Source organism: Anolis sagrei, chromosome 1, assembly GCF_037176765.1.
Source record: "Anolis sagrei isolate rAnoSag1 chromosome 1, rAnoSag1.mat, whole genome shotgun sequence".
NCBI lineage: Eukaryota > Metazoa > Chordata > Lepidosauria > Squamata > Dactyloidae > Anolis > Anolis sagrei.
In genome coordinates, this window is record NC_090021.1 from 113,490,030 (window position 1) to 113,511,328 (window position 21,299).

Consider the following 21,299-nt stretch of genomic DNA (forward strand, 5'->3'; position numbering starts at 1 on the left):
CAAATGACAAAATCATAATTTTTTGAGTGATGGTCACTCCTTGTGTTGTGAGACATTTTGTTGCCAAATTTGGTGTGATTTTGTTCATTGGTTCTTTTGTTTTTAAGGTACTCATTATGCACAGAGCCTATCTATCTCCACAAGTATGTTTGTCTGTCTGCACCATAAAGGCTGTTGCTAGGTGAATAATTGGCCCTTTTGTCACGTATACTTTTTGAACCTTAAAAATGTTCTTTAAACCATTTTCAGTGAGAGAGTACATCAAGCACTTTCAGAGAAAGAAGTAGACATAAAAGCAGTACTGGTTTTATAATAGCTATATTGGTTACATAGACAAAGGGGAAGCATCACATATACTCCAACATACACTCACATACATTCATCATTCATCCTCGCTGTCCTCTCCATTCCGGCCTGCTGTTGGAGAAGAAACGTGGGTGGATAGAAGTACATTCCTGAAGATCTGACACACGGTTGAAAAGGAAAAGAGTCTCTTATATAGAGCTTTTGGGTATCTATTATTTGATAGCTTAGATAGCCTCTGCCATTCAGCTCAGAACTTCTGGAGCCTCATCAATTCCAGAACAAATAGGTTGCTTAATTTGACTATGTAAACTTTGAACTTTGGTTGTTCACAACCAAAGTTCTCAGGTTAGTAGTTCTTATCAGCACCTTTCTTGCCAAAGCTCATCACATTCTTCACCTCCTTTGTTCTCCATAATGCAGTTTTCCATGTTGTTTTAGGATGGTGTCTTCAACCTTTCCAGACCTTAATATGCCTCAGCCAGACCTCAAATTCTTTCAATCCATTCATTGCACTTTGTGATGTCACCGGGTTAGCTTTTTGTGGTGTCACTGAACTGGGTGTTGCTAGGTGAAAGATTGGCTGTAAAACCTGAAAATGTAGTAATCATCATCATCGTCATGATCATCATTATGCCTTTCTTTTTTCAGGGAAAAGGAATACCTGGATCTTCAGTAAGTAGAATTAAATCACATACCAATAGTTAATTTCACAAATTATCTAAGTGTTCCAGTGAAGCGACATGATGGGTTTTATCTTATCATTGTGGGCCTATTTATTTGCATCTTGAAAGAAAGTATCACTAGATCAAGTCGCTTCCTGGGCCAACTCCTCTGTTTAACAAAGTTTCGATCCCTTGGATCACAGAATTTCTCCAAATAACATGAGATTTTTTTCAATGCAGGGGCCTCCTGGTATAGCAGGACTTCCTGGAGAAGTGGGTAGAGTTGGGCCATCTGTAAGTACCTTTTTGCTTATTTCCACAAACTACTGAGCTATATTTGCATGTACACTGTTTTATAAATGTTTGGGAAGTCTGTATTCAGCTGTGGCTGACACATTGAACCTAAGGATGTTTTTGTAGGAATGAGGAATGAAGCACAAAAAATCCTTATTTTGGGATGGTTTATCTTTGATGAAAGAAACAAAGGAGATAAGTAATGTTGATTACTATAATCATTTTCCTATCACTTACTTTAGATTCTTCTTTATTATTTCCTTATCCTTGCCTATAATAGGCTAGAACAGTTTCATTGTTCACTGTAAGAATATTAGCCTTTGTTTGTGCAAAGACACCAAATGTAAAAAAAAAAATCCTGATGCCAAGATATTTGCTCATATTGATCAATGATTTTTCATACTCAATGGCTTGTTTTTGCAAATGACTTGTAAAGCTTTTTTGTGCAAAGAAAAAGTGTGTATAACTCCTTTGCCAACATTTTTTGCAAAGAGATCTCCAAATGCAATAAATAAATATAGCAATTTTGTGATGGATTGTTTTGAGCGTCTACTTGATGAGGACAAAACATGATGGAAGATTTTTATATCCTTGATCCATCATATACATTAATGATGCTTTTAAACTATTTAGGGTGATCCTGGAAGGAGAGGCCCTCCAGGAGTACCAGGACCTCCAGGCCCTAGGGTAAGTTTATAAGGTTTAGCCCAGATTTATTAAAATAATTGATGCTTGAAAGTTTTTTTTCTCTTCTTCCAGCTATTTCAAAGTGTATTCTAGTCTGAACCAGCTAGCTTGGTGCACAGCTAAATTATTAAGCCTTTAATACATGGATACCAATTCAAGACAAAAATGATGCCGTTTCTTCTGGAGCTAGTACCAAAGTCTGAAGTGTCACAGTAGATGTTTAGGTAAAAGATTAGCAGGGGAAAATATACTCCAGAATTTCCACTAGCCATTTCCATGGCTTCTCAAAGAATATTATGATTTCACAGAGGGAGAATTCCCAACTACTCCAACACCCTTTCCCTCTGTCCACCTCAAATATGCCATTGTATATTATTTATTTATTTATTTACCCTATTTATACCTCGCCTTTCTCAACCCTGCAGGGGAATCAAGACAACTTACATATATGGCAACGATTCAATGCCGTGTTAACATACATTCATAAAAACAAATGCACAAATATCTTAAAATAAACTTTAAAAACATATCAAGAGCTTAAAAACACTTATTAAAATCACATTAACCAAAATTGTAATCCATGGCCTTTCCAAATTGTCATTGCACTATTCCATTATTCTCTAGTGGGTTATTGACTGAACGCTTGATCCCACATCCACGTCCTTAGCCTTTTTCTGAAGGTCAGGAGGGAGGGGGCTGATCTGACCTCATTAGGGAGGGAGTATAGTGGTGCTTGAGCATTTATGGATCTTAATGTCTACATAAGTTCCAAAGCTAAACTCCAGTGGATACATGTGTACCTTCCAAGTGTACCTTTGAAGCCATACAGACCTCCACAGTCATTTCTATGTTTATGAAGAATATTTGTGTGGTGGAAGTTTGTGTGTGTGTGGGTGGTGGTGGTGGTGTGGGTGTGGGTGAGGGTGAGTGATCCTGCCATCTTCCTGTAGCTTCTCACATGGAGTCCTTGGAGTTGCCTATCATAGTGCTTCCAGCTGCAGGAGGAAAAGTGGAAGTATCATTACTCACCCCCTTTTCTTTTGCAACTTATAAATGACCATATTGTGGGCTACATGCCTTGTTAGTTTTTAAGGGGAATAGCATCAGGAAACATAGCTATATATCTGGATCTATGTCTCTTCATGCATGATCTTGATTTTTATCTTGTTATCCAACTGTCTAGGAAAATATATTGTACTTTCTATAAAGGTGGGACATGCAGGTCTCTTTAAAATCTCAGCTGTGGAAACAATCCATGTGGATTTCACACTTATTAAAAGGAGGCACCTAGAACATGGTTTTCTTTTAGAAAACCATGTTCTAGGTGCCTCCTTCTTTGCATAGAGATTGTGAGAAGGAAGCACCCTCATGAAGGGTTGACTTCATTTGATTATGGGAGAGCATGGATGAGCTCCTTCTGTCAGCTCCAGCTTGCCATGCGGGGACATGAGAGAAGCCTCTCACAAGGATGGTAAAACATTAAAACCATAAGGGTGTCCTCTGGGCAACGTCCTAGCAGAGAGCCAATTCTCTCACACCAGAAATGACTTGCAGTTTCTCATGTCACTCCTGACATGAAAAAAAATGATTACGGTGCTAATGAAATTATTGCATATGAGACAATAATAATTGTGTATGCTGATGTGTCTTTGCATAGGAGAAAAAATAATGGTGTGTCCAAGTCAGGGATAACTGAACCACTGAGATAGTGACATGCAATGAGCCCAGCGGACTCTTTCCCCCTTCTTCAGAACAAAATAGAAATATTTTCCTGGAGCAAGGAAAACAATGTGCTCATGTTGCTTTATCTTTTTCCCCCCTGTTAACTGACTTCAGGGAACAGTTGGGCTTCACGATGGAGATCCGCTGGTAAGATATTTATTTATTCATTCATTCATTTGAGAAAAATATTTTGTTTTAGAAGATTCTCATTTTTATTAACATAGCAAGTACATCCAATATTCTCCTTTTTATTAATTCCGTGGCTTCTTTTTTAGTGTCCCAATGCTTGTCTACCAGGCCGACCAGGATATGCTGGGCTAATGGGCATGAAGGTAGGAGAGAGCAGGTCTGCTTAAATATATTGTATGTGTGACTGGATAGCAGAACTCTCTGAAGTTTCCATATTTGCTTCATAGCTGGTATATCTTTGTGAACCTATATTTTTCAAAGCTGAAGGGATTGTCAATGTCTCCGTGTAGTGTTTCTCCTTCCTTCCATGGTACCACTATTAAGAATTTGTACCATTTAATGTAGCTTCAGGCTACCTCCAAAACATGGCGACTAGACAGTCCACCCTGTGAAAATGCACTGAAGCGCTTCTTTGGAAGTGTTGAGAGCTCCACTTCTGGATATTTTTTTTTAAAAAAAAGTTTGGGGACACAATGCCCGGCTTATAACAAAACCATAGCTCCTAGCAGCCTCTACTTTGATGACTAAAAAGGAAATCACCAGGAGTAACTTCTGGAGCAGTGACAAAGGATGCACAACAGCTTGGGTGATATACATGGCCCATATGCTGTCTTTTGTCTACTTTTACAGTACAGCGCTATCAGTATTTCCTTGTAATCCTGTAACAAACACTAGGTACGCACAACTGCAAAACATTATATTGCTTGCTTATAGACCCCTGCTGGCACTTCCCTCATTTTCCCTTGTTTTTTCCCCTCTTGTGCTGATTTTTACATGATAAGTTCCTTGGTGAAGCCATCTCCCCTATTTCACTCCTAAGGCTGCATGAATATTTCTTGTTTAGCCTGAAATATTTCTTGCTTGTTTCTTAAGAAGTAGGGGGAAGAGATCTGGAAGTAGATTATAATTCAAGAGTTGTAAACTGTATTTTTTCAAGTTACAAGTGTGTATGTTTTCACAGCACTTTTTCTTTGCATGATACATAACAAAATGTGAAGTAATTAAGGTTGTTGGACTTTTCTAATTGGATAGTAGCCAAGTTAGCCAACCAGACGTCTTTACACAGAATTAATCAGCAGGCAGTCTTGGCTTAATACTTCATTTTCAAATAATTATGCTCTGGGATTTGGTTTTATGTTTTAGGGTCACAAGGGAACACAAGGTGAACCAGGTGAACCAGGAAAACAAGGCCATAGGGTAAGAAGAAATAGACATGTGATAAGTTATAATTATTCTGGAAGGAAGTGGTTAATAGAGGAGTAATTCTCAATGTTGTCATTTTTTTTAAAAAGGAGAAATAATAAATAATAACTTCTGCTATTACAAGTTATTTAAAACATCTTCTAACATCTATCTGAATCCTAGTTTTCTCCTTTAGCTCATAACAGCTTAGTTTGAAAATAATGTCAAACAAGATAATTAATTACATGGGTATCCCTTCTGTGCAAACACATTAATGTATGAAGCATTTAAAGTCGCCCGTAAGGGCTGAGAATGGCGGTCAATAAGTGCATCTAATAAATAAATAAATAAATAAATAAATGGTTTTCTGTGTCAAATACATATGAAATGACAGGAAGTTTTAAATAAACACATGATGTTAACTCTTGCAGTTTTTATGAATTGTTTTGTTTTTTCTTTTTTTAGGGAGAAGAAGGTGACCAAGGAGGAATAGGTGAAATTGGCACTCAAGGCACTCCAGTAAAGTATTTTTAAAATATTTTTTTTGCTTCTTGTTCATTATTAGTGTATATACCCGCCATTGGCTGGGTGTCGGAGAGGCCACCGCCTCTTTGCTTTCATTTTGTTTTACTTTTTCTTTCCTTCCCTCTCCTCATAACTTTTCATTTTCCTATCTCTTTTTCATTCCTTCCTTTTTCTCTCTTCCTTCTTCCCTTCTCCTTTCCTTTTTCCCCTGCTTCTTTTTCTTTTTTCAGAGGGCAACTTTACCTAGTAACAGCCTATGTGGTGCATACACACACACACACACACACACACACAGTGTTGCCTGGGTGTTGAAGGGGACATTGCCTCACTGCTTTCATCTCTTCTTTCTCTTTCCCTCCCCTCATCCCTTCTTCCCCTTCCCTTCCCTTCCCTTCCCTTCCCTTCCCTTCCCTTCCCTTCCCTTCCCTTCCCTTCCCTTCCCTTCCTTCTCCTCCCTCCCTTATCCAGCTCTGAGAGGAACTCCCTCACAATGTCTCTATGGCAACATGGCTCTCTTTGTGGCTTTTTCCTTTCTTCCTCCTTTTCCCTCATACATATGTCATCTTTATTTCCTAGAAGGCCACCTCACCTAGCAACAGCCAATCCTTCACCTAACACTAGTCAATCCAGTGACATCACAGAGGGCCACTTTTGTAGCAACATTCTTTGGGGAACAAGCAAACAAACAAATATACATACTTTAATATAGATACTGGCATATATATCCAGTCTTGCCTTGGTGTCGGAGGGGCTGCTACGCCCCTGCTTTCATCTCTTCTTTCTTTTTTCCTCCTCTCATCCTCCCTGTCTCCCTCCTTCCATTCCTTCCTTCTTGAGTTTCTTTTCAAACAAGGTTTTGAGAATGCTTAGTCCCTAGTTGTTCTGTGCAATCGTCACACATCCTTGCTCTTTCTCCTATGCCTTTTCTCCATTGCTGCTGTTTGTACTTATTCCATTCCTATTGTTTACAGCTTGGGCATGTTTACAGCAGCTTACCACCACTGGTTGATGACCTTAGCTTTATTGAGTCTGAGTTGATGTTTTTATATGTGTATGTGTTTTATTTTATTGTATTTTAAATTGTGCTTCTTTTTAAATGTTTGTTTTTAGGCACTTAGTGTTGTCTGTAAGATGCCCCGAGTCCCTTCGGGGAGATGGTGGCAGGATATAAGAATAAAGTTGTTGTTGTTGTTGTTGTTGTTGTTATTATTATTATTATTATTATTATTATTATTATTATTATTATTGTTTCCTTGAAAGAAATAAAGCAGGATACAAATAAATATCCATCAATCAATCAATCAATCAATCAATCAATCAATCCATGGAATGACATACTTAGGAGTATGGATTTCCCTTTCCCTCATCTGCTCCAGAGGACTAAGAGGATATTGTGTGGGAAGGGAAGACTGCAGGGGGCAAGCAAGAGAGGATCCTCTTGTATAAGCAGATGTTTGCTTGCATAATTGTGTTTGTAACCCAAAAAAATTCACTACTTATGGACTTTGGATTTTAATAATTCTAACTATTATTCTAACGATTATTAGAATATATTTATCTGGGAACAAGAAACTTGTTATACATTATAAAGCAAGAGCTGAAAATTACATGCTTACAATTTTGCATTTCAGGGCTCTCATGGGTTAAGAGGTATAACCGGCATAATGGGATCCAAAGGTGATAAAGTAAGTAAGAGAAATGACACTTTTCACACTTTAAATATTTTGTGTTGTTTGTTTTGAAAGAGATTTGTTTCATGGGTGGAGCATAGCCCTATGAAGATAACATCCAAAATTTATTTAACTGGTTTGAGGATTTTTTATCTCACCATCTCATACATTAAACACAGTTTAGGATGTTCAGAAGTAATGCAAGATAGGAATAAATGAAGAATAAGGAGACAGCATCAGTGGAATTAGTGCAAAATAGAGATATACAAATGAAAGCAAAAGGCTACCCAAATGAATCTCACCAGTCAGCTGTTTAGATGTGAGAAGCTGTAGGGAACATAAGCTCAACTCCATGATTTGGGATGCAAAAATATAATTATTCTAAGGTCAGGAGTCAAGTATATGTTTCTATGTTCTACCTTAGCCTAATCACAACCACCATGAATTATTCAAAGATGAAATCTATTTCAACCTCTACTTGCCCACTGAACAAATTAACAAATGAGTGTCTAGAACAGTGGTTCTCAACCCCTTCATACAGTTCCTCATGTTGTGATGACCCCCAACCATAAAATTAGTTTCATTGCTACTTCACAACTGTACTTTTGCTACTGTTTTGAATTGTAATGTAAATATCTGATATGTAGGATGTATTTTCATTCACTGGACAAAATTTGGCACAAATACCCGATAAGCCCAAATTTGAATACTGTTGGGGTTGGGATTAATTTTGTCATTAGGGAGTTGTAGTTGCTGGGATTTATAGTTAACCTACAATTTAAGAGCATTCTGAATTCCACCAGTGATGGAATTGAACTAAACTTGGCACACAGGACTCCCATGACCAAGAGAAAATACTTGGAAAGGTTTGGTGGGCATTGACCTTGAGTTTTGGAGTTGTAGTTCACTTACATCCAGAGAGCACTGTGGACTCAAACAATGATGGATCTGGACCAAACTAGGCACGAATACTCAAAATGCCCCAGTGTGAACACTGGTGGACTTTGGGGAAAATAGACTTGACATTTGGGAGTTGTAGTTGCTGGGATTAATAGTTCACCTACAATCAGAGAGCATTCTGAACCCCACCAATAATAGAATTGGCCAAACTTCCCACACAGAACCCTCATGACCAACAGAAAATACTGTGTTTTCTGCTAGTATTTGGCGATCCCATTGACACCCCCTCATGACCCCCCCCCCAGGGATCCCAACCCCCAGGTTGAGAAATGCTGTTCTCGAATAAGTGAATTCTATCAAATTCCAAAGTTAATTCAGAATAGAAATGTATTTCTGTACATCTTCATACACACACTAGTAGGCAGATGCAGCAACTGCTAATCAGTCAAAAATAGAATAAAATCTCCATGACTGTTACAGTTTAGGATGTAATATCCCTTTTAAAATCTCTTCTGTATAGTGGGCAAATACAGAAATAATGTGAGTCTGTACTCTTGATAAATTTCTACAGCATGGAATATTGCTGTTTCACAAATTACCCAAAAGATAAAGAATCTCCTATTCTACCTTTTGTTGCCTAGATAGCAAAATACTAAAGAGATATACTGTAATGAGTAAGTTATCTTTTAATGTTAGAAGATAAAATTTTATAACCCTTGTTTTCTGCTTCAGTATGGTCCTTTATTGGGTTCATCTTAACTCTGAATTTTTATTGATCCAGAATGAAACTCTATTATTGTAACCAGCATGCTTATTTTTAACCTCATAGAAAACGCTATTTGCTGTTATCTTTACCATTTATTAATGCAGCTCCGTCAGATTAAAAGTGTATAGGCTTTCTCTGAAGTACAACTTCTTGATAGTCTCTCATTTTCTCTTCACAGCAGTACTGCTTCTTTTTTCTTTTTCTCGTAATGTGCTCACCTATGGAAAATGTTCACATAAATTCTACAAAATACAATATGTTTTGGTTCAGTTCACTGAGATTTTGGTGACAAACACACAAGTGTTATGATCAGGCCATAGGGAATTTGTTAAAGATAGCGGTGCTTAGCAATTAACTGTATTTAGAGAAATTGATGTGTTGCTGCCCAGTAATGAAGGTTTAAATGTTGAATGACAGTGTTCTATAGGGACACTGTTTTGCATAATATATGAATTTGCAACTTTTCTTCATCCTTCCAATTCCGAAACAAGGCAAAGATATTAGTACGTTTAATAGTGAGACTTTTGTTAAACTTTACTTTCACAGTGTGATTATTATCACTTTTCTCTAATGGGTTCCTAGATTGCATTGGTAAATTTTGAAATCTGGCATATGGCACTACCAGTAAAGAAAGATTGCCATTGTAGTAAATCTCTATGTAATTATATCGCATAATTATGGAGAATCTGAAAAGCCAAGTTTGGGAGATGAAAATGTGTCACAAATAATCCTGAGCAACTGTCAGTCAATTTTCATCAAATGTAGAGGAATTGAGCTATGCAACTGCTGTCTTATTTTTTTTTTTTTGCCTTCAGTGAGAGTTAATAGATGTACTTTTAGATCTTTTAAAAAACAGTATAATGCAAAAATACAAACATAAAATGAAAACATAAAATACAATTGGCATATTGTAGTATGATTCTTAATCTTATGTCCTTCTTTGACCCGTCCCTTTCATTACAGGGTGCTCGGGGTTTGGATGGAGATCCTGGTCCACAAGGTCTTCCTGGAGCTCCTGTAAGTTTATCTTTTTCAACAAGATGGCTTAGTCTGCTATTAACTTTAGTGTAGGACTCACTACTTAAGCACATAAGGCCGATTGCTTTGGCCCAGGTGCTATTTTGATTTGCAACAAACGTGGGATGAGTCACCAGGATGTTCCTATTTGTTATAAATTTAGTAATCTTTTCCACTTTTGTTGACTAAAGCTCAGGTACACATCAAAACATCTCACATTTTTTAAAAAAGTTACCTTATTAGATATGTATTTTTGTATTTAATGTCTTTAATTGTGTTTTTGTTTTTAATATGTGTTTCATGATCATTGCTTGTGGTGGTTTGGAAACTTAGTAATTCTATGCATACATTTTATAGCCATTCCTGAAAAAAGCTTGCACAGTCTGACTTCTGTATCCATGGGTCCTGCATGAAATAATTAAACCATCTATGGTTTGAAAATAGTCCCCGAAATTCCCAAAAGCAAACCTTTGTTTTGCCATTTTATGCAAGGGACACAATATTACTATGGCATTGTATGTAGTGAGACTTTTGGTATTCATGGAACGTCTTGGAACCAAACACCAATGGATACCAAGGGTCGTTATACACACTCTCTCTCCAGTTAATTCCACCTTGGACCCATCTAAATGGGCCAAATAGGCATCCATATGATGTTTAGACCCCACTCGCTCTAACAACTGCTCACTTAATTCTGTATTTTAAAAAAGTTGCACTTCTTGGTGGTATGAACAATTTGGCCACTGCTTTTTGGAATAGCCTTGGCTCTTCACATGACCATCTCACTTTCCCTGGGCTTGGATGACCAAGGAATAGGAGATGGGACATACCTCCATCCTCTCGACCTTGGCTTAGCCGTGACCACCAGGTGCAAAATTGCTGGTGGCCATTGCTCATCAAGCCCACTGATGCTGGCCAAAGGGACTGGAGAAGGGAGGGCAGAAAGGAGGAAGTGATTCATCACTTCTCCCCTCTCCCACATTGCTTTGTGCTCCAGTCGGTGTCAGTAGATGTGATGAGCAATGACCACTGGGAGTTTCATACTCAGCAGTCAACATAAAGATGAAGATGAGAAGGGGAAAGTAAGGGAGGCAGTACTTTGGATCAGAACCAACATAAGTGGCCCATGTAGTTGGGCCCTTTATCTGTACAGTAGTCATCTTGGCTCGTTTGAAGCTGATTTCATGATATGTAATCCGAGATTTTACTTTAACTTTATTAATCGCCCACATAACTTTGATAGTTACAAAGAATTGTGTTTGAGATTTGCTAATTGATGGTTTTTTCTTCTTCAGGGTGATCAAGGACAAAGAGGTGCCCTGGGAGAGTTGGGTCCGAAAGGGGAGAGAGTGAGTTACCTTCTAATAGTTAAACAAGCAATTATGTATCATCAGCACTATGAAATTATTTCCCCAAGCCTATTCATATTTACAAGGAAGCAAGTCCAACTGTATTCAGAGCGGATCACTCCTAAATAATTATATTAAGGATTATAGCATACATTGCATAATGGCCCAAACTAGACTATACATATTGAATGAATTGGATTTGGCTATGTGTTGACTCATTTAGTCAGTGTTGACTTATGGAGCCAGTGTGGTGTAGTGGTTTGTGTGTTGGACTATAACTCTGGGAAATAGGCTTGGAATCTGGACTCAACCATAAAAGCTTTGAGAAAGTGATAGGTTTACCTTAGGGTTACCATAACTCAGAAATGACTTGGAGATATACAACAACAATGATGTGCTGATTTATCATTCAATAATGGAGACTCTAGATGTGACTGACCAACACCACCCTGCCCCCCCATATAATGGAGCTGACTCAGGTTGTTTGGGAAAGCACATGTGCCTTGCTTCACCTCTAATGTACATCCACAATTCAATGTGCTTCTTTCTGCTTTCTTTTTTAGGGTCCACAAGGTGTAAGAGGAGTTACTGGGCTTCCTGGACCTAAAGGAGAACATGTATGTATAGCAAGATGATTGTTATTATCATTAATAATCATTGTAGTTTATATTGCTGTCATGTTTAGTTGCCTTGCAAGATTAGAAAAGAGTAGTTCCAAAATAAATATGATTTACACAATACCAATGTGTTATGTCTTATTCAAGGGTTTATCTGGTGTTGATGGCCGTGATGGGATCCCTGCCATGCCAGGATCGAAGGTACGTAAAAGTTTAATTTATGTTTTTCTAAATTAACATGCTCTGCGTCTTAGAGAAATAACACAAAGAACATATACATATTAGAGGTGCATGGTTTTTCATTTATCACCTTCATATTCAAACCTCCATATTCAAAGGCAGCAACAATTCCTGAGCCACCTAAAAGTGAAAATGGCACTATTTGTCCCTAACCTCACCCAAATTATCCACCCGTGGCTCCTTCCCATCCAAATATTCTTCTTTCTTCTGCATGCTAGCTCTGCCAGTGGACTCACCTCCTGTTATATCTATAATAAATTAACACTACAAACAGCTCTTTAAACAGGAGGAGAGCTTGGGAAATGTTACATTTTGACCATAACTTCCAGAATCTCCCAGACATAACATCCATGTTGGTCTGATAATACTAAGAGTTCTAGGAGCTGAAAAGATCCTGTGCTTGACAGACAGTTGCTTCACATCATAGGGGCAGTAGTGGAGAACATATCATGATCATCTTGAGATCTAAGCAGGTGTACAGCGTATTCATTCAGATTTCCTTATATACTCATGTATAAGTCACCTTCATGTATAAGCCAGGGTCATCTGCCTGGGTCATCTGCCTTGGGCATCTGCCTTTGGCCACTGCCACCATTTCTGGCCAGGCACTCAGAAATGGTAGAAGTGGTGTCATGGTAGAGAAAGTCGAGGGGGTGGTGCTTCTTGTAGATTCTCCAGGGATGCAGTCTTCTATTTTGTCATCTACTCAGAAAAGGATATGGTTCCTTTTTTGATAAGGGTGAAGATATAGTACCTACATTAACTCATGGATTGGTCAATCCAGATTAGTCAACATATAACAAGACGCACACAATTAAAATCCAGGTTAAAATTCACCGATAAAATGCAGATTAAAATTCACAAGTTAAAATTAACCGGATAGGCCTGCCAGAATAGATAGGTCTTTAGTTGAGTTTTGATTTTGCTGTTGAAGCTCTTCTGGCAAGTCATTCCACAATCTTGGGGCAGCTGATGAAAATGTCCTCTGGGTGATGGTCTATAAATTAGTGACATCTGGAGACACACATGATCCCCACCCTTGATCAAGCAAACCATATACGTTCAAATTTTGTTTACCTCTCTCCCCTTTTTATATTAACTCTGCCTGTACTGTTTTTTTCCTAATAAAGAGTTTGTATAATAATGATTTTTATTTGATTGATGCAAACATTTTCTTTCAGGGCGAACCAGGAAAACCAGGCCCTCCAGGTGATGTAGGACTTCAGGGGCAGCCAGTAAGTATTTATTGCATTTAAAATGTAACTAAATTTCCCCGTTAAGCTGAAGGTGTATGGTCATTGAGTGAGCCTACATTTTCTGTAATGGCAGGAAATATGAGATTGTACATAAGAGCGCAAGACCAGAGAAATCCTTGAGGACTTGGATCTTTAAGATGAGGGCATTAACAGCATGATTCAATTCTAACATGATGATACACAATTTCTCCATATTTGTTTGAAGGTAATGCTTAATTGTGCTCATAATATAATTTGAGATTCTTCGGCTTTGGTAATATATTTTTAAATGGTAGACTTAAAAACCTTCTATCAAATGTAAAATGGCTTTAGTATTTACAATATAAAACACTATCAAATTTCAAGTATCTACAAATTATGGTTATTTATCTATTTAGGGATTACCTGGTACTCCTGGAGTAAAAGGTGTTACTGGCGAAAAGGTAAAAATTTTCCAGACAATTTTCAATTCTGCATCCCACCTCTAAAGAGATGAGTAGAGCATTTGTCAAGTTATTTTCTTGTCGCCTCATTCCACTTTTCGGCATCTCTCAGGCTAAACATGGCCACCTTCTTCAACCCTTCTTCATTGGGCTTGGTTTCTAGAATCTTCATTACCTTCCTATGGACACATTGCACTTTCTCAATGTATGTTATAAACAGAGAGAAAAAGCAGCTCTTCAGAGCTAGGGCATTTTTTTTGTTATTTATGGGCAACCTAAGGAATTCTGGGAGTTGGTTTGGGACTATTCTTGTTGGAATGCTGTATTATTAATACTTGTTTTATTTTGATGAACTCATTTCTCTCCAACAGGGCAATGCAGGTCCTTCTGGGATACCTGGCTTGATGGGGAATTCGGGAAAACCTGTAAGATAATTTCTATCTGAATTTGCCTTTTAGAAAAGTTAAGATATTTATATTTTTGTGCAGAAACCAGTTTTTGAGCATGATGTGTTCTTGTAATCCTACCTCTAGGGAGAACGAGGGCCTCAAGGAGAACAAGGACCAATTGGACCCAGAGGTCCCCCTGTAAGTGTCTTTGTTGATTTGCTCAGTTGTTCACCTAGATATTTTCAGATATGAACCATGGTTGGAGAAAACTATGTCTCAGCAAGAAGTATTTGTGTTGCTTGTTTGTTAGGTAAACTTCTGTTGCAGTTTCTTTCAGTCTTATGTAAATTATTATGCATGTTTGAAGGGCAAGCTTATTGTAACACAAATAATATTTATTAGATCTCAAAACCTGATAGAACTTCATACATATTAAGTCTGTTTTATCTGGAAATCTGAAATACTCCCAACCTTCAAACTTTTTGTAGTGTATGCCCACTTCTGCCTTTGGGGAAAGGGGGTCAATTACACATCCAGCACCCACTTTTCCACAGAGTCCTGAAAGGGGAAAGAGAAGAAGGAGAAGGCAGAAAAACCTCATTTATGAATGAATGCTATAAAAAGCAGACATCCCAGACAATTCTGTGCTTGTCTTGTAAATAATAAAAGTGATAATAATAATAATACATCTATATTTATATCTTGCTTTTCTCCCTCATGGGACCCAAAATGGCTTACAACATATTAAAATCATGTAAACAACAATCCAAATACATTGATGATAAGTATAAAACATCATAAAACGAACAGTTGAAAACAACAATAATATACTTCCACATTTTCGTGGCACCATGTCAGATTATATTGCACTTTGTTCCAGTCCATAAACATTATGGTGTTCCTTTGTACTCCAGCTTCGTTTCCTTAATTAATGAACCACAAGGGCGGGTGCTCCATAATCCCATTGGTTGCATCTTAGAGAAAATGCAAAACACTTGAGACTGGCTGGGGAAGGATTTTCCCCTCTATTCCTGGCTACTTTTCTAAATGAAGAGAATATTTCCTGACAGCGAAGGGAAAGCCTTAATCTTTAGGAAAAAAATTCAATGGTGGTAGATGTGTGACTAGCCCCCTTTCATCCCATCCTTCATTCACTATGTATATGCAAACATATGTATTTCATTTTTTTAAAAAATAATCAAAATATCATTCCCCCAAATACCTTTTGGTTCCAAACATTTTGATAAGGGAGACTCAAATTGTATGATAAATTGAACACAATTCCCGAGACCCATAAGAATTAGACTAGGAAATCTAATCACTTTTTCACACAGTGTCATATTTTGCTTTGTTTTATTGATGAGCTAGGGCTGAATTGCTTCTGTGCTGCTATGAGATGAGCCAGTTGATGTGTCTGTTTGCACATTCACATCTCTGTAAATTGGGGGAGGAGAAGTACACCCTCCTCCAAAATTGTTTTTAAGAACTCAAGATTCCTTCAGTTTTTAAAAAGACGTTCTTATTTTTTTATCTACAAAAATGACCCTCTGGTTTTTAAGCTGGATTGGGTATGTGACTGTATCATACTTTTGTCTGTTCCTGAGATATTGTGCAGGTGGAGACATACTTCTCTCAGAACAGGAAGACTTCCACTTTACTTCCTGGTTTACTTCCTAGGTACTTCTTGTACCTAGAGGATGTAGGGATTAATTCTGAGCTTAATAATGTAGCCAAAGATAAATACATATCTACATAAATAAAAAGACATAAATGTGTGGGTCCTCCAACATCTAGATAATTGTACACCTCATTATAAATATTTTTATAGTATATTTGTATATTTGTAATCTGAAAGTAGCAAGATTCCTTGTTAACTCCAATAATATAAAATAAAGAAACAGAATAAAAGGGAGCAATAATTAGAGGACAGGATAAACCAAGATCTAATCATAGAGAACTGGTTGCTTTCTGAAACTATCTAGTTTTTTTCCCCTTATCTTACCTGGCTGTAGAAATTTCAAATACATTCTTCACAAGCACTCTTAACTCAAAGGTTTTCATAAATAAAATCTTGGATACGAGAAAAAGAAGGGATAACAACAATGTTGACTAAGGTTTTCTTTTCAGTAAATAATATGTTCTCCCCTCAATATGGCAAAATATACTGAGCTATTTGGAAACTATTTTAAATCTTAGTCAAGTGAAGGAAAATAAAATAATATACTACTTATTTTCTTCGCCCAAACAACAACGTCTTTTTCAGTTCAGGAATCTGAGGAAAGCTGTATTGTATATAGCAATTATTTTGTTGTTCATTCATTCAGTCGCCTCCAACTCTTCGTGACCTCATGGACCAGCCCACGCCAGAGCTCCCTGTCGGCCGTCACCACCCCCAGCTCCTTCAAGGTCAGTCCAGTCACTTCAAGGATGCCATCCATCCATCTTGTTCTTGGTTGGCCCCTCTTCCTTTTACCTTCCACTTTCCCCAGCATAATTGTCTTCTCTAGGCTTTCCTGTCTCCTCATGATGTGGCCAAAGTACTTCAACTTTGTCTCTAGTATCCTTCCCTCCAATGAGCAGTCGGGCTTTATTTCCTGGAGGATGGACTGGTTGGATCTTCTCGCAGTCCAAGGCACTCTCAGCACTTTCCTCCAGCACCACAGCAATTATACCATCTTGCTATTACTGAGGACAAAAAATGAGATTCCCAGTTGTCAGCTTGTGTCAGCTCTGGAATTGTGACATCAGCATATCATACAGCATGAGTCCACTGTGATGTCACAGTCACAACTCAGTTTTTAGGCAGTCTCTAAAGGATGAAATAGAAGACACAATGGCTTTAATTTTCTACAACTTTTCCTTTTCCTTTGTCGAATCAGCCGAGGAAAGATTCACTAAATACTAATACAACAGTACAGAACCATGTTACAAAGACACATGGGTTGAGATCCATTTCAGCACCATGGATTCAAAAATCACACAAACATAGTTCTTCATAATCTGGAAAGAGAAGAAAAGGGATTATGTGTAGCCCATGCTTGAACTACAGCCTGACAGAGGGTAATGTGATTCTCGTGAGCTCATGATTTCCTAGTTCTCTCTTGACATTCCTGTTACCTTCTGGAGAATTCACAGAATTGAGGGAGCAGTCTTAACCCGGAGAGTGTTACTTGGAGGAGATAAAGATAGGGGAGGAAAAAAAGAGAAAGAAGGGGAGGGAGGTGTATGATAGAAAGAAAGGGAAGAAAGAAGGAGAAGAGAAAGTGAGAAAGTTAATGATGGAAATGGAGGAAGAAAAGAAAGAGCCACAAAGAGAGCCTGTCCACCACTGCCAGAGTGTTGCCATAGAGACATTGTGAGGCAGGCCTTCTCAGAGCTGGAAAAGGGAGAAAGCAGGTGGGCAGTCCCCTACCCCCACCCCCCGATGCCCAGGCAGTGCTACAGGTATATACTCTAGTTCAATATTTCTTCAGGTATGTTCTAATTTATTTGCAGCTATTCTTGGAGGCTTTGTATGTACAGGACTTATTTTGACATAATTGCTCTTCCACCCCTTCCCTTTCTTTATTAACTCAGCATTTATCTTTTGAGACATTCTGGTGATTAATTAAAGAACAGAGTAATTTCCTAACTGGAAAATGCAAGATAATCTTCTAAACTATGCTTTTAATCCTATGAAGGTAAGGAGAGAGTTATAAAATCAGCAGCCCATAGAAAACAGGTTGCCAAACTATTTACATTTTTTAGAGACCCTGTCTGCAAATGCTGGAAACAGGTTGATTAGATTAAACTCCGATTCCCTCTTCCAATGTTGCCAGTTGATCCAGCTGGGCATCTCATTTGAAGCTGGAAATTTTCCTTTTCTAGACTGCAGCTTCCTCCTCCTCCTAGCTAAGTGCCATACTGGGGAAAAAACTATATATTTTAAACTCTAATAAATATTTTTCATGCATTGCATAACTTGATGGAACTTGAAATCCTTTTTTCACTTCTATTTAATCATACTTTCCATGAAGAACGAGGACACTATGTCTGTTTCTAGAGAAACATTTCAGCTCCTGGATTAGTCTCAACTATATTGACTTAGAGATAAAATATTACTTAAATGGGATCTTTTCTCTTGTAAGTAAGCTGACATAAGGTTGAAGGCCAGTCCTACTTTTGATAAAAATAGACAATGGTGTATGTAAAGGGCCTTTTCTTTACTGCAAGAACAAGTTCAAAAGGCTGGAGAGTTAATCTGGATGTGTTTCTTTTACAGAAATGGCAAATTAATTTGATGTAGCCTCGTTGCAATAGTTTTGTCAGGCTAATCATATGATGTGCCATTCAAGGAAGGGAAGGGAAAAAGAACATACATAAGACTGATTCTTGAACAGTGCAACATCACAAGTCAGTGTGCTATAATTGAAAACTAAACACTGTAGTTGCACTAGTCTGGCACCAAACTGTGGCATAGACCCAACACAGTTCTTTGTTGTTCATTCGTTCAGTCGTCTCCGACCCATTGTGACCTCATGGACCAGCCCACGCCAGAGCTCCCTGTCAGCCGTCACCACCCCCAGCTCCTTCAAGGTCAGTCCAGTCACTTCAAGGATGCCATCCATCCATCTTGCCCTTGGTTCTACACCAGTCAAATATAAACTTTGAAAAGGGGCAGTGTAGTACCAGCAAAATGCTGGAGCAGCAACACTGAATTCCATCCTACTGAGACACCCTCATTCCTACTGGTATCATCTTCCAATTGCAAATTTGGAGTTTTTGTTCAGAAGACATGAGCACCTGAGAATAATTGTGTCCTATCAGCAAAAAGACAGCACACATCTTTGTTACTTCTTGTGAACTCATCAGACGGGGCTTGTTTCAGTGGCATGCACTGGTTTAGTGATAGTCTAGCCATGGAGCCCACTGGCTCCCATGCCATGATATAATATTACTTCTGGTGGGGCTCCATGCCTAAACTATTGCAGAACTGATGTATGCAGCAGTGACAGCAACACAGGAGATTTCCCGGGTTGCACCAGCCACAATGGGGGTAAGCCAGCCAGCTCCTGCCCCCCCCCCATGGGATGGGGTTACTGGTGAGTTGGGCAATGTGGGGTATGGAGTGAGGGATTCTGCTGGATTTGCCACAATTCGTGGTGATTCTGGCAGCTGGTATGATAAAGTCATCTATTTCATCTTCATGTCTATGGACCACAGAAAGTAGAAGACAGATAAAATATAGTACTGGGGCTTCCTTTTGCTAATTAAATCAAGGTCATTATGAGATGGGTGATTCCGATTTTCCTCTACAACTTCTGCATATCTGCTCAATGATATGGGAGGGATATTTGAGATTTCTACAGGATATGGTACAGTGAAGGCTGGAAATGGTCACAGATGTGGCAAAGTTGGAGGCTAGAAAGTACCCCCAAAACACACCTGAATGGAATAGCTATTTAAGAATCATGTTAATGAGTAAAAAAGCACACTAAGGCATGGGCCTACCCGGCAGACACTAAGATTTCGTGGGGAATGGGATGCCCTTCTCTTTTAATAGGAAAACATTTCTATTTCTGTTTTTAATAGAATAAGTTAAGGCTTATTTTCTTTGTAAAACAGTACAGTAGGTTTTTCATGTCATAATGCTATAATTAAAAACATGTCTTCATTTGTTTTAAAAAATTCTTTTGCTGGTTGAGGGCAAGCTTTGCTTCAAACACCTTTTGAAAATTGCTTTGCACTACTATCACACTTCATTTGTGGTTTAAACTATTGGTTTTAAAAAACGTTCCTTTGTGCTAAATTGTTCTGAAGAATCAATTTATAAATTGCAAAGTGTCATACATGATCAGGATAATATAGTTTGTTAAGGCACACAGTGATCTAAAACAGATGTTGTGTGCTGAATTGGAAACAATGGTCTATAATCATGATTTGCAACAGGTTTAAAGGAGAGCAATTTCCCATCCCTGCTGCTACTTAAAGACGTTCATACGTTTCTTTTTAAACTATGGATGCAAATAACTGAACATTGTACTGTGATACAGTGAACAAGTGTTTCCTCAACATATGTGAAGTTCCTTCTTAAAGAAGCAACTGAGGATGCATCCAGGGTAAATAAAGCTATAAAGCCCTGATTTTGTTCCTGTTCTTTCTGATTTTATTTTGAAGATCCACAGTATTTTTGTCAGCTCCTGATATGGTTAGATGATTTTTATCCCAGCTCTCTAGGTCATTTTATTTTAATCTTGTATAAAATCAGAATGAACAGAAGCAAAATATTAGACATTTTAGTCAATCTAGATGTGCCCTTACTTACCCTTCCAAAATGGAGAGGTTTCAAAATTCCCTGTTGTAGAACTTTGCTGACACAGCCAGCATGGAGCCCCGCCGGAAATAGCTGTGCATCATGTCATGAGATCCAGTGGGCTCCGTGCTGGGTGCACTGGTGAAATGTTCTACAATGGGGAATTTTCCCTATATGATGAAGTCCCTAGTCTCTCTCCTGCCCCGCAGTCTTAAAACCATGCTCTGTGAGTCTGAGAAACCCTCAAGGAAGGGGAGGCAAAGTGCTATTCCCCTTAATGTTGTTAGATACGAAAGTACAGTGTTGGATTTGGCCGTTGTCTTTATATTTCAATCAGCTTAATTGTATATTTGGGGTTCTTTTTCTTCCCATAATGAACAAGAGGAAAACCCTCCTGCCGAGATGGTATAGTGAACACACATCCTGAGGCATTTCAAAACCTGCCAACATTCATAAAATCTGATTCAGTTTTGATGTAGTAGAAATCAAATAGAATGACAAGACATCAGGATTTACATATATGGTTAGGTTACAATAATTTTTTCAAAAGTAATATTTCATACCAGTTGTCTTCACATTGCGGATAAGATGCAAAATTCATCTCTCTCTCTCTATATATATATGTTAAAGTCTGTCCATTTGTACCATTACTGTTGTTGTTAGGTGACATGTCCCTCTATGATGTCACTGGATTGCTAGGTTAAGTGGATGTCACCAGGAAAGAAAGGTGCAATACATATGAGGGGGAAAGGGGGGGGGGAGGAGAAGGAAAGTGCCACAAAGAGATACATATTGCCATGAAGACCTTGTGAGA

General features: G+C 38.2%; 1 protein-coding gene across 1 annotated transcript in view; it reads left to right on the forward strand.

Moving 5' to 3' along the window:
* The window catches only part of COL9A1 (collagen type IX alpha 1 chain), a 93,731-nt gene that overhangs the window by 39,059 nt on the left and 33,373 nt on the right, over positions 1 to 21,299 (forward strand). Inside the window, exons 13-28 of the mRNA XM_067467960.1 lie at positions 955 to 978; positions 1,209 to 1,262; positions 1,896 to 1,949; positions 3,786 to 3,818; positions 3,947 to 4,003; positions 5,004 to 5,057; positions 5,508 to 5,561; positions 7,199 to 7,252; positions 9,867 to 9,920; positions 11,216 to 11,269; positions 11,833 to 11,886; positions 12,034 to 12,087; positions 13,308 to 13,361; positions 13,760 to 13,804; positions 14,176 to 14,229; positions 14,338 to 14,391. Coding sequence (XP_067324061.1) covers positions 955 to 978; positions 1,209 to 1,262; positions 1,896 to 1,949; positions 3,786 to 3,818; positions 3,947 to 4,003; positions 5,004 to 5,057; positions 5,508 to 5,561; positions 7,199 to 7,252; positions 9,867 to 9,920; positions 11,216 to 11,269; positions 11,833 to 11,886; positions 12,034 to 12,087; positions 13,308 to 13,361; positions 13,760 to 13,804; positions 14,176 to 14,229; positions 14,338 to 14,391 — 807 coding nt within the window. The remainder of the gene's footprint in view (positions 1 to 954; positions 979 to 1,208; positions 1,263 to 1,895; positions 1,950 to 3,785; positions 3,819 to 3,946; positions 4,004 to 5,003; positions 5,058 to 5,507; positions 5,562 to 7,198; positions 7,253 to 9,866; positions 9,921 to 11,215; positions 11,270 to 11,832; positions 11,887 to 12,033; positions 12,088 to 13,307; positions 13,362 to 13,759; positions 13,805 to 14,175; positions 14,230 to 14,337; positions 14,392 to 21,299) is intronic.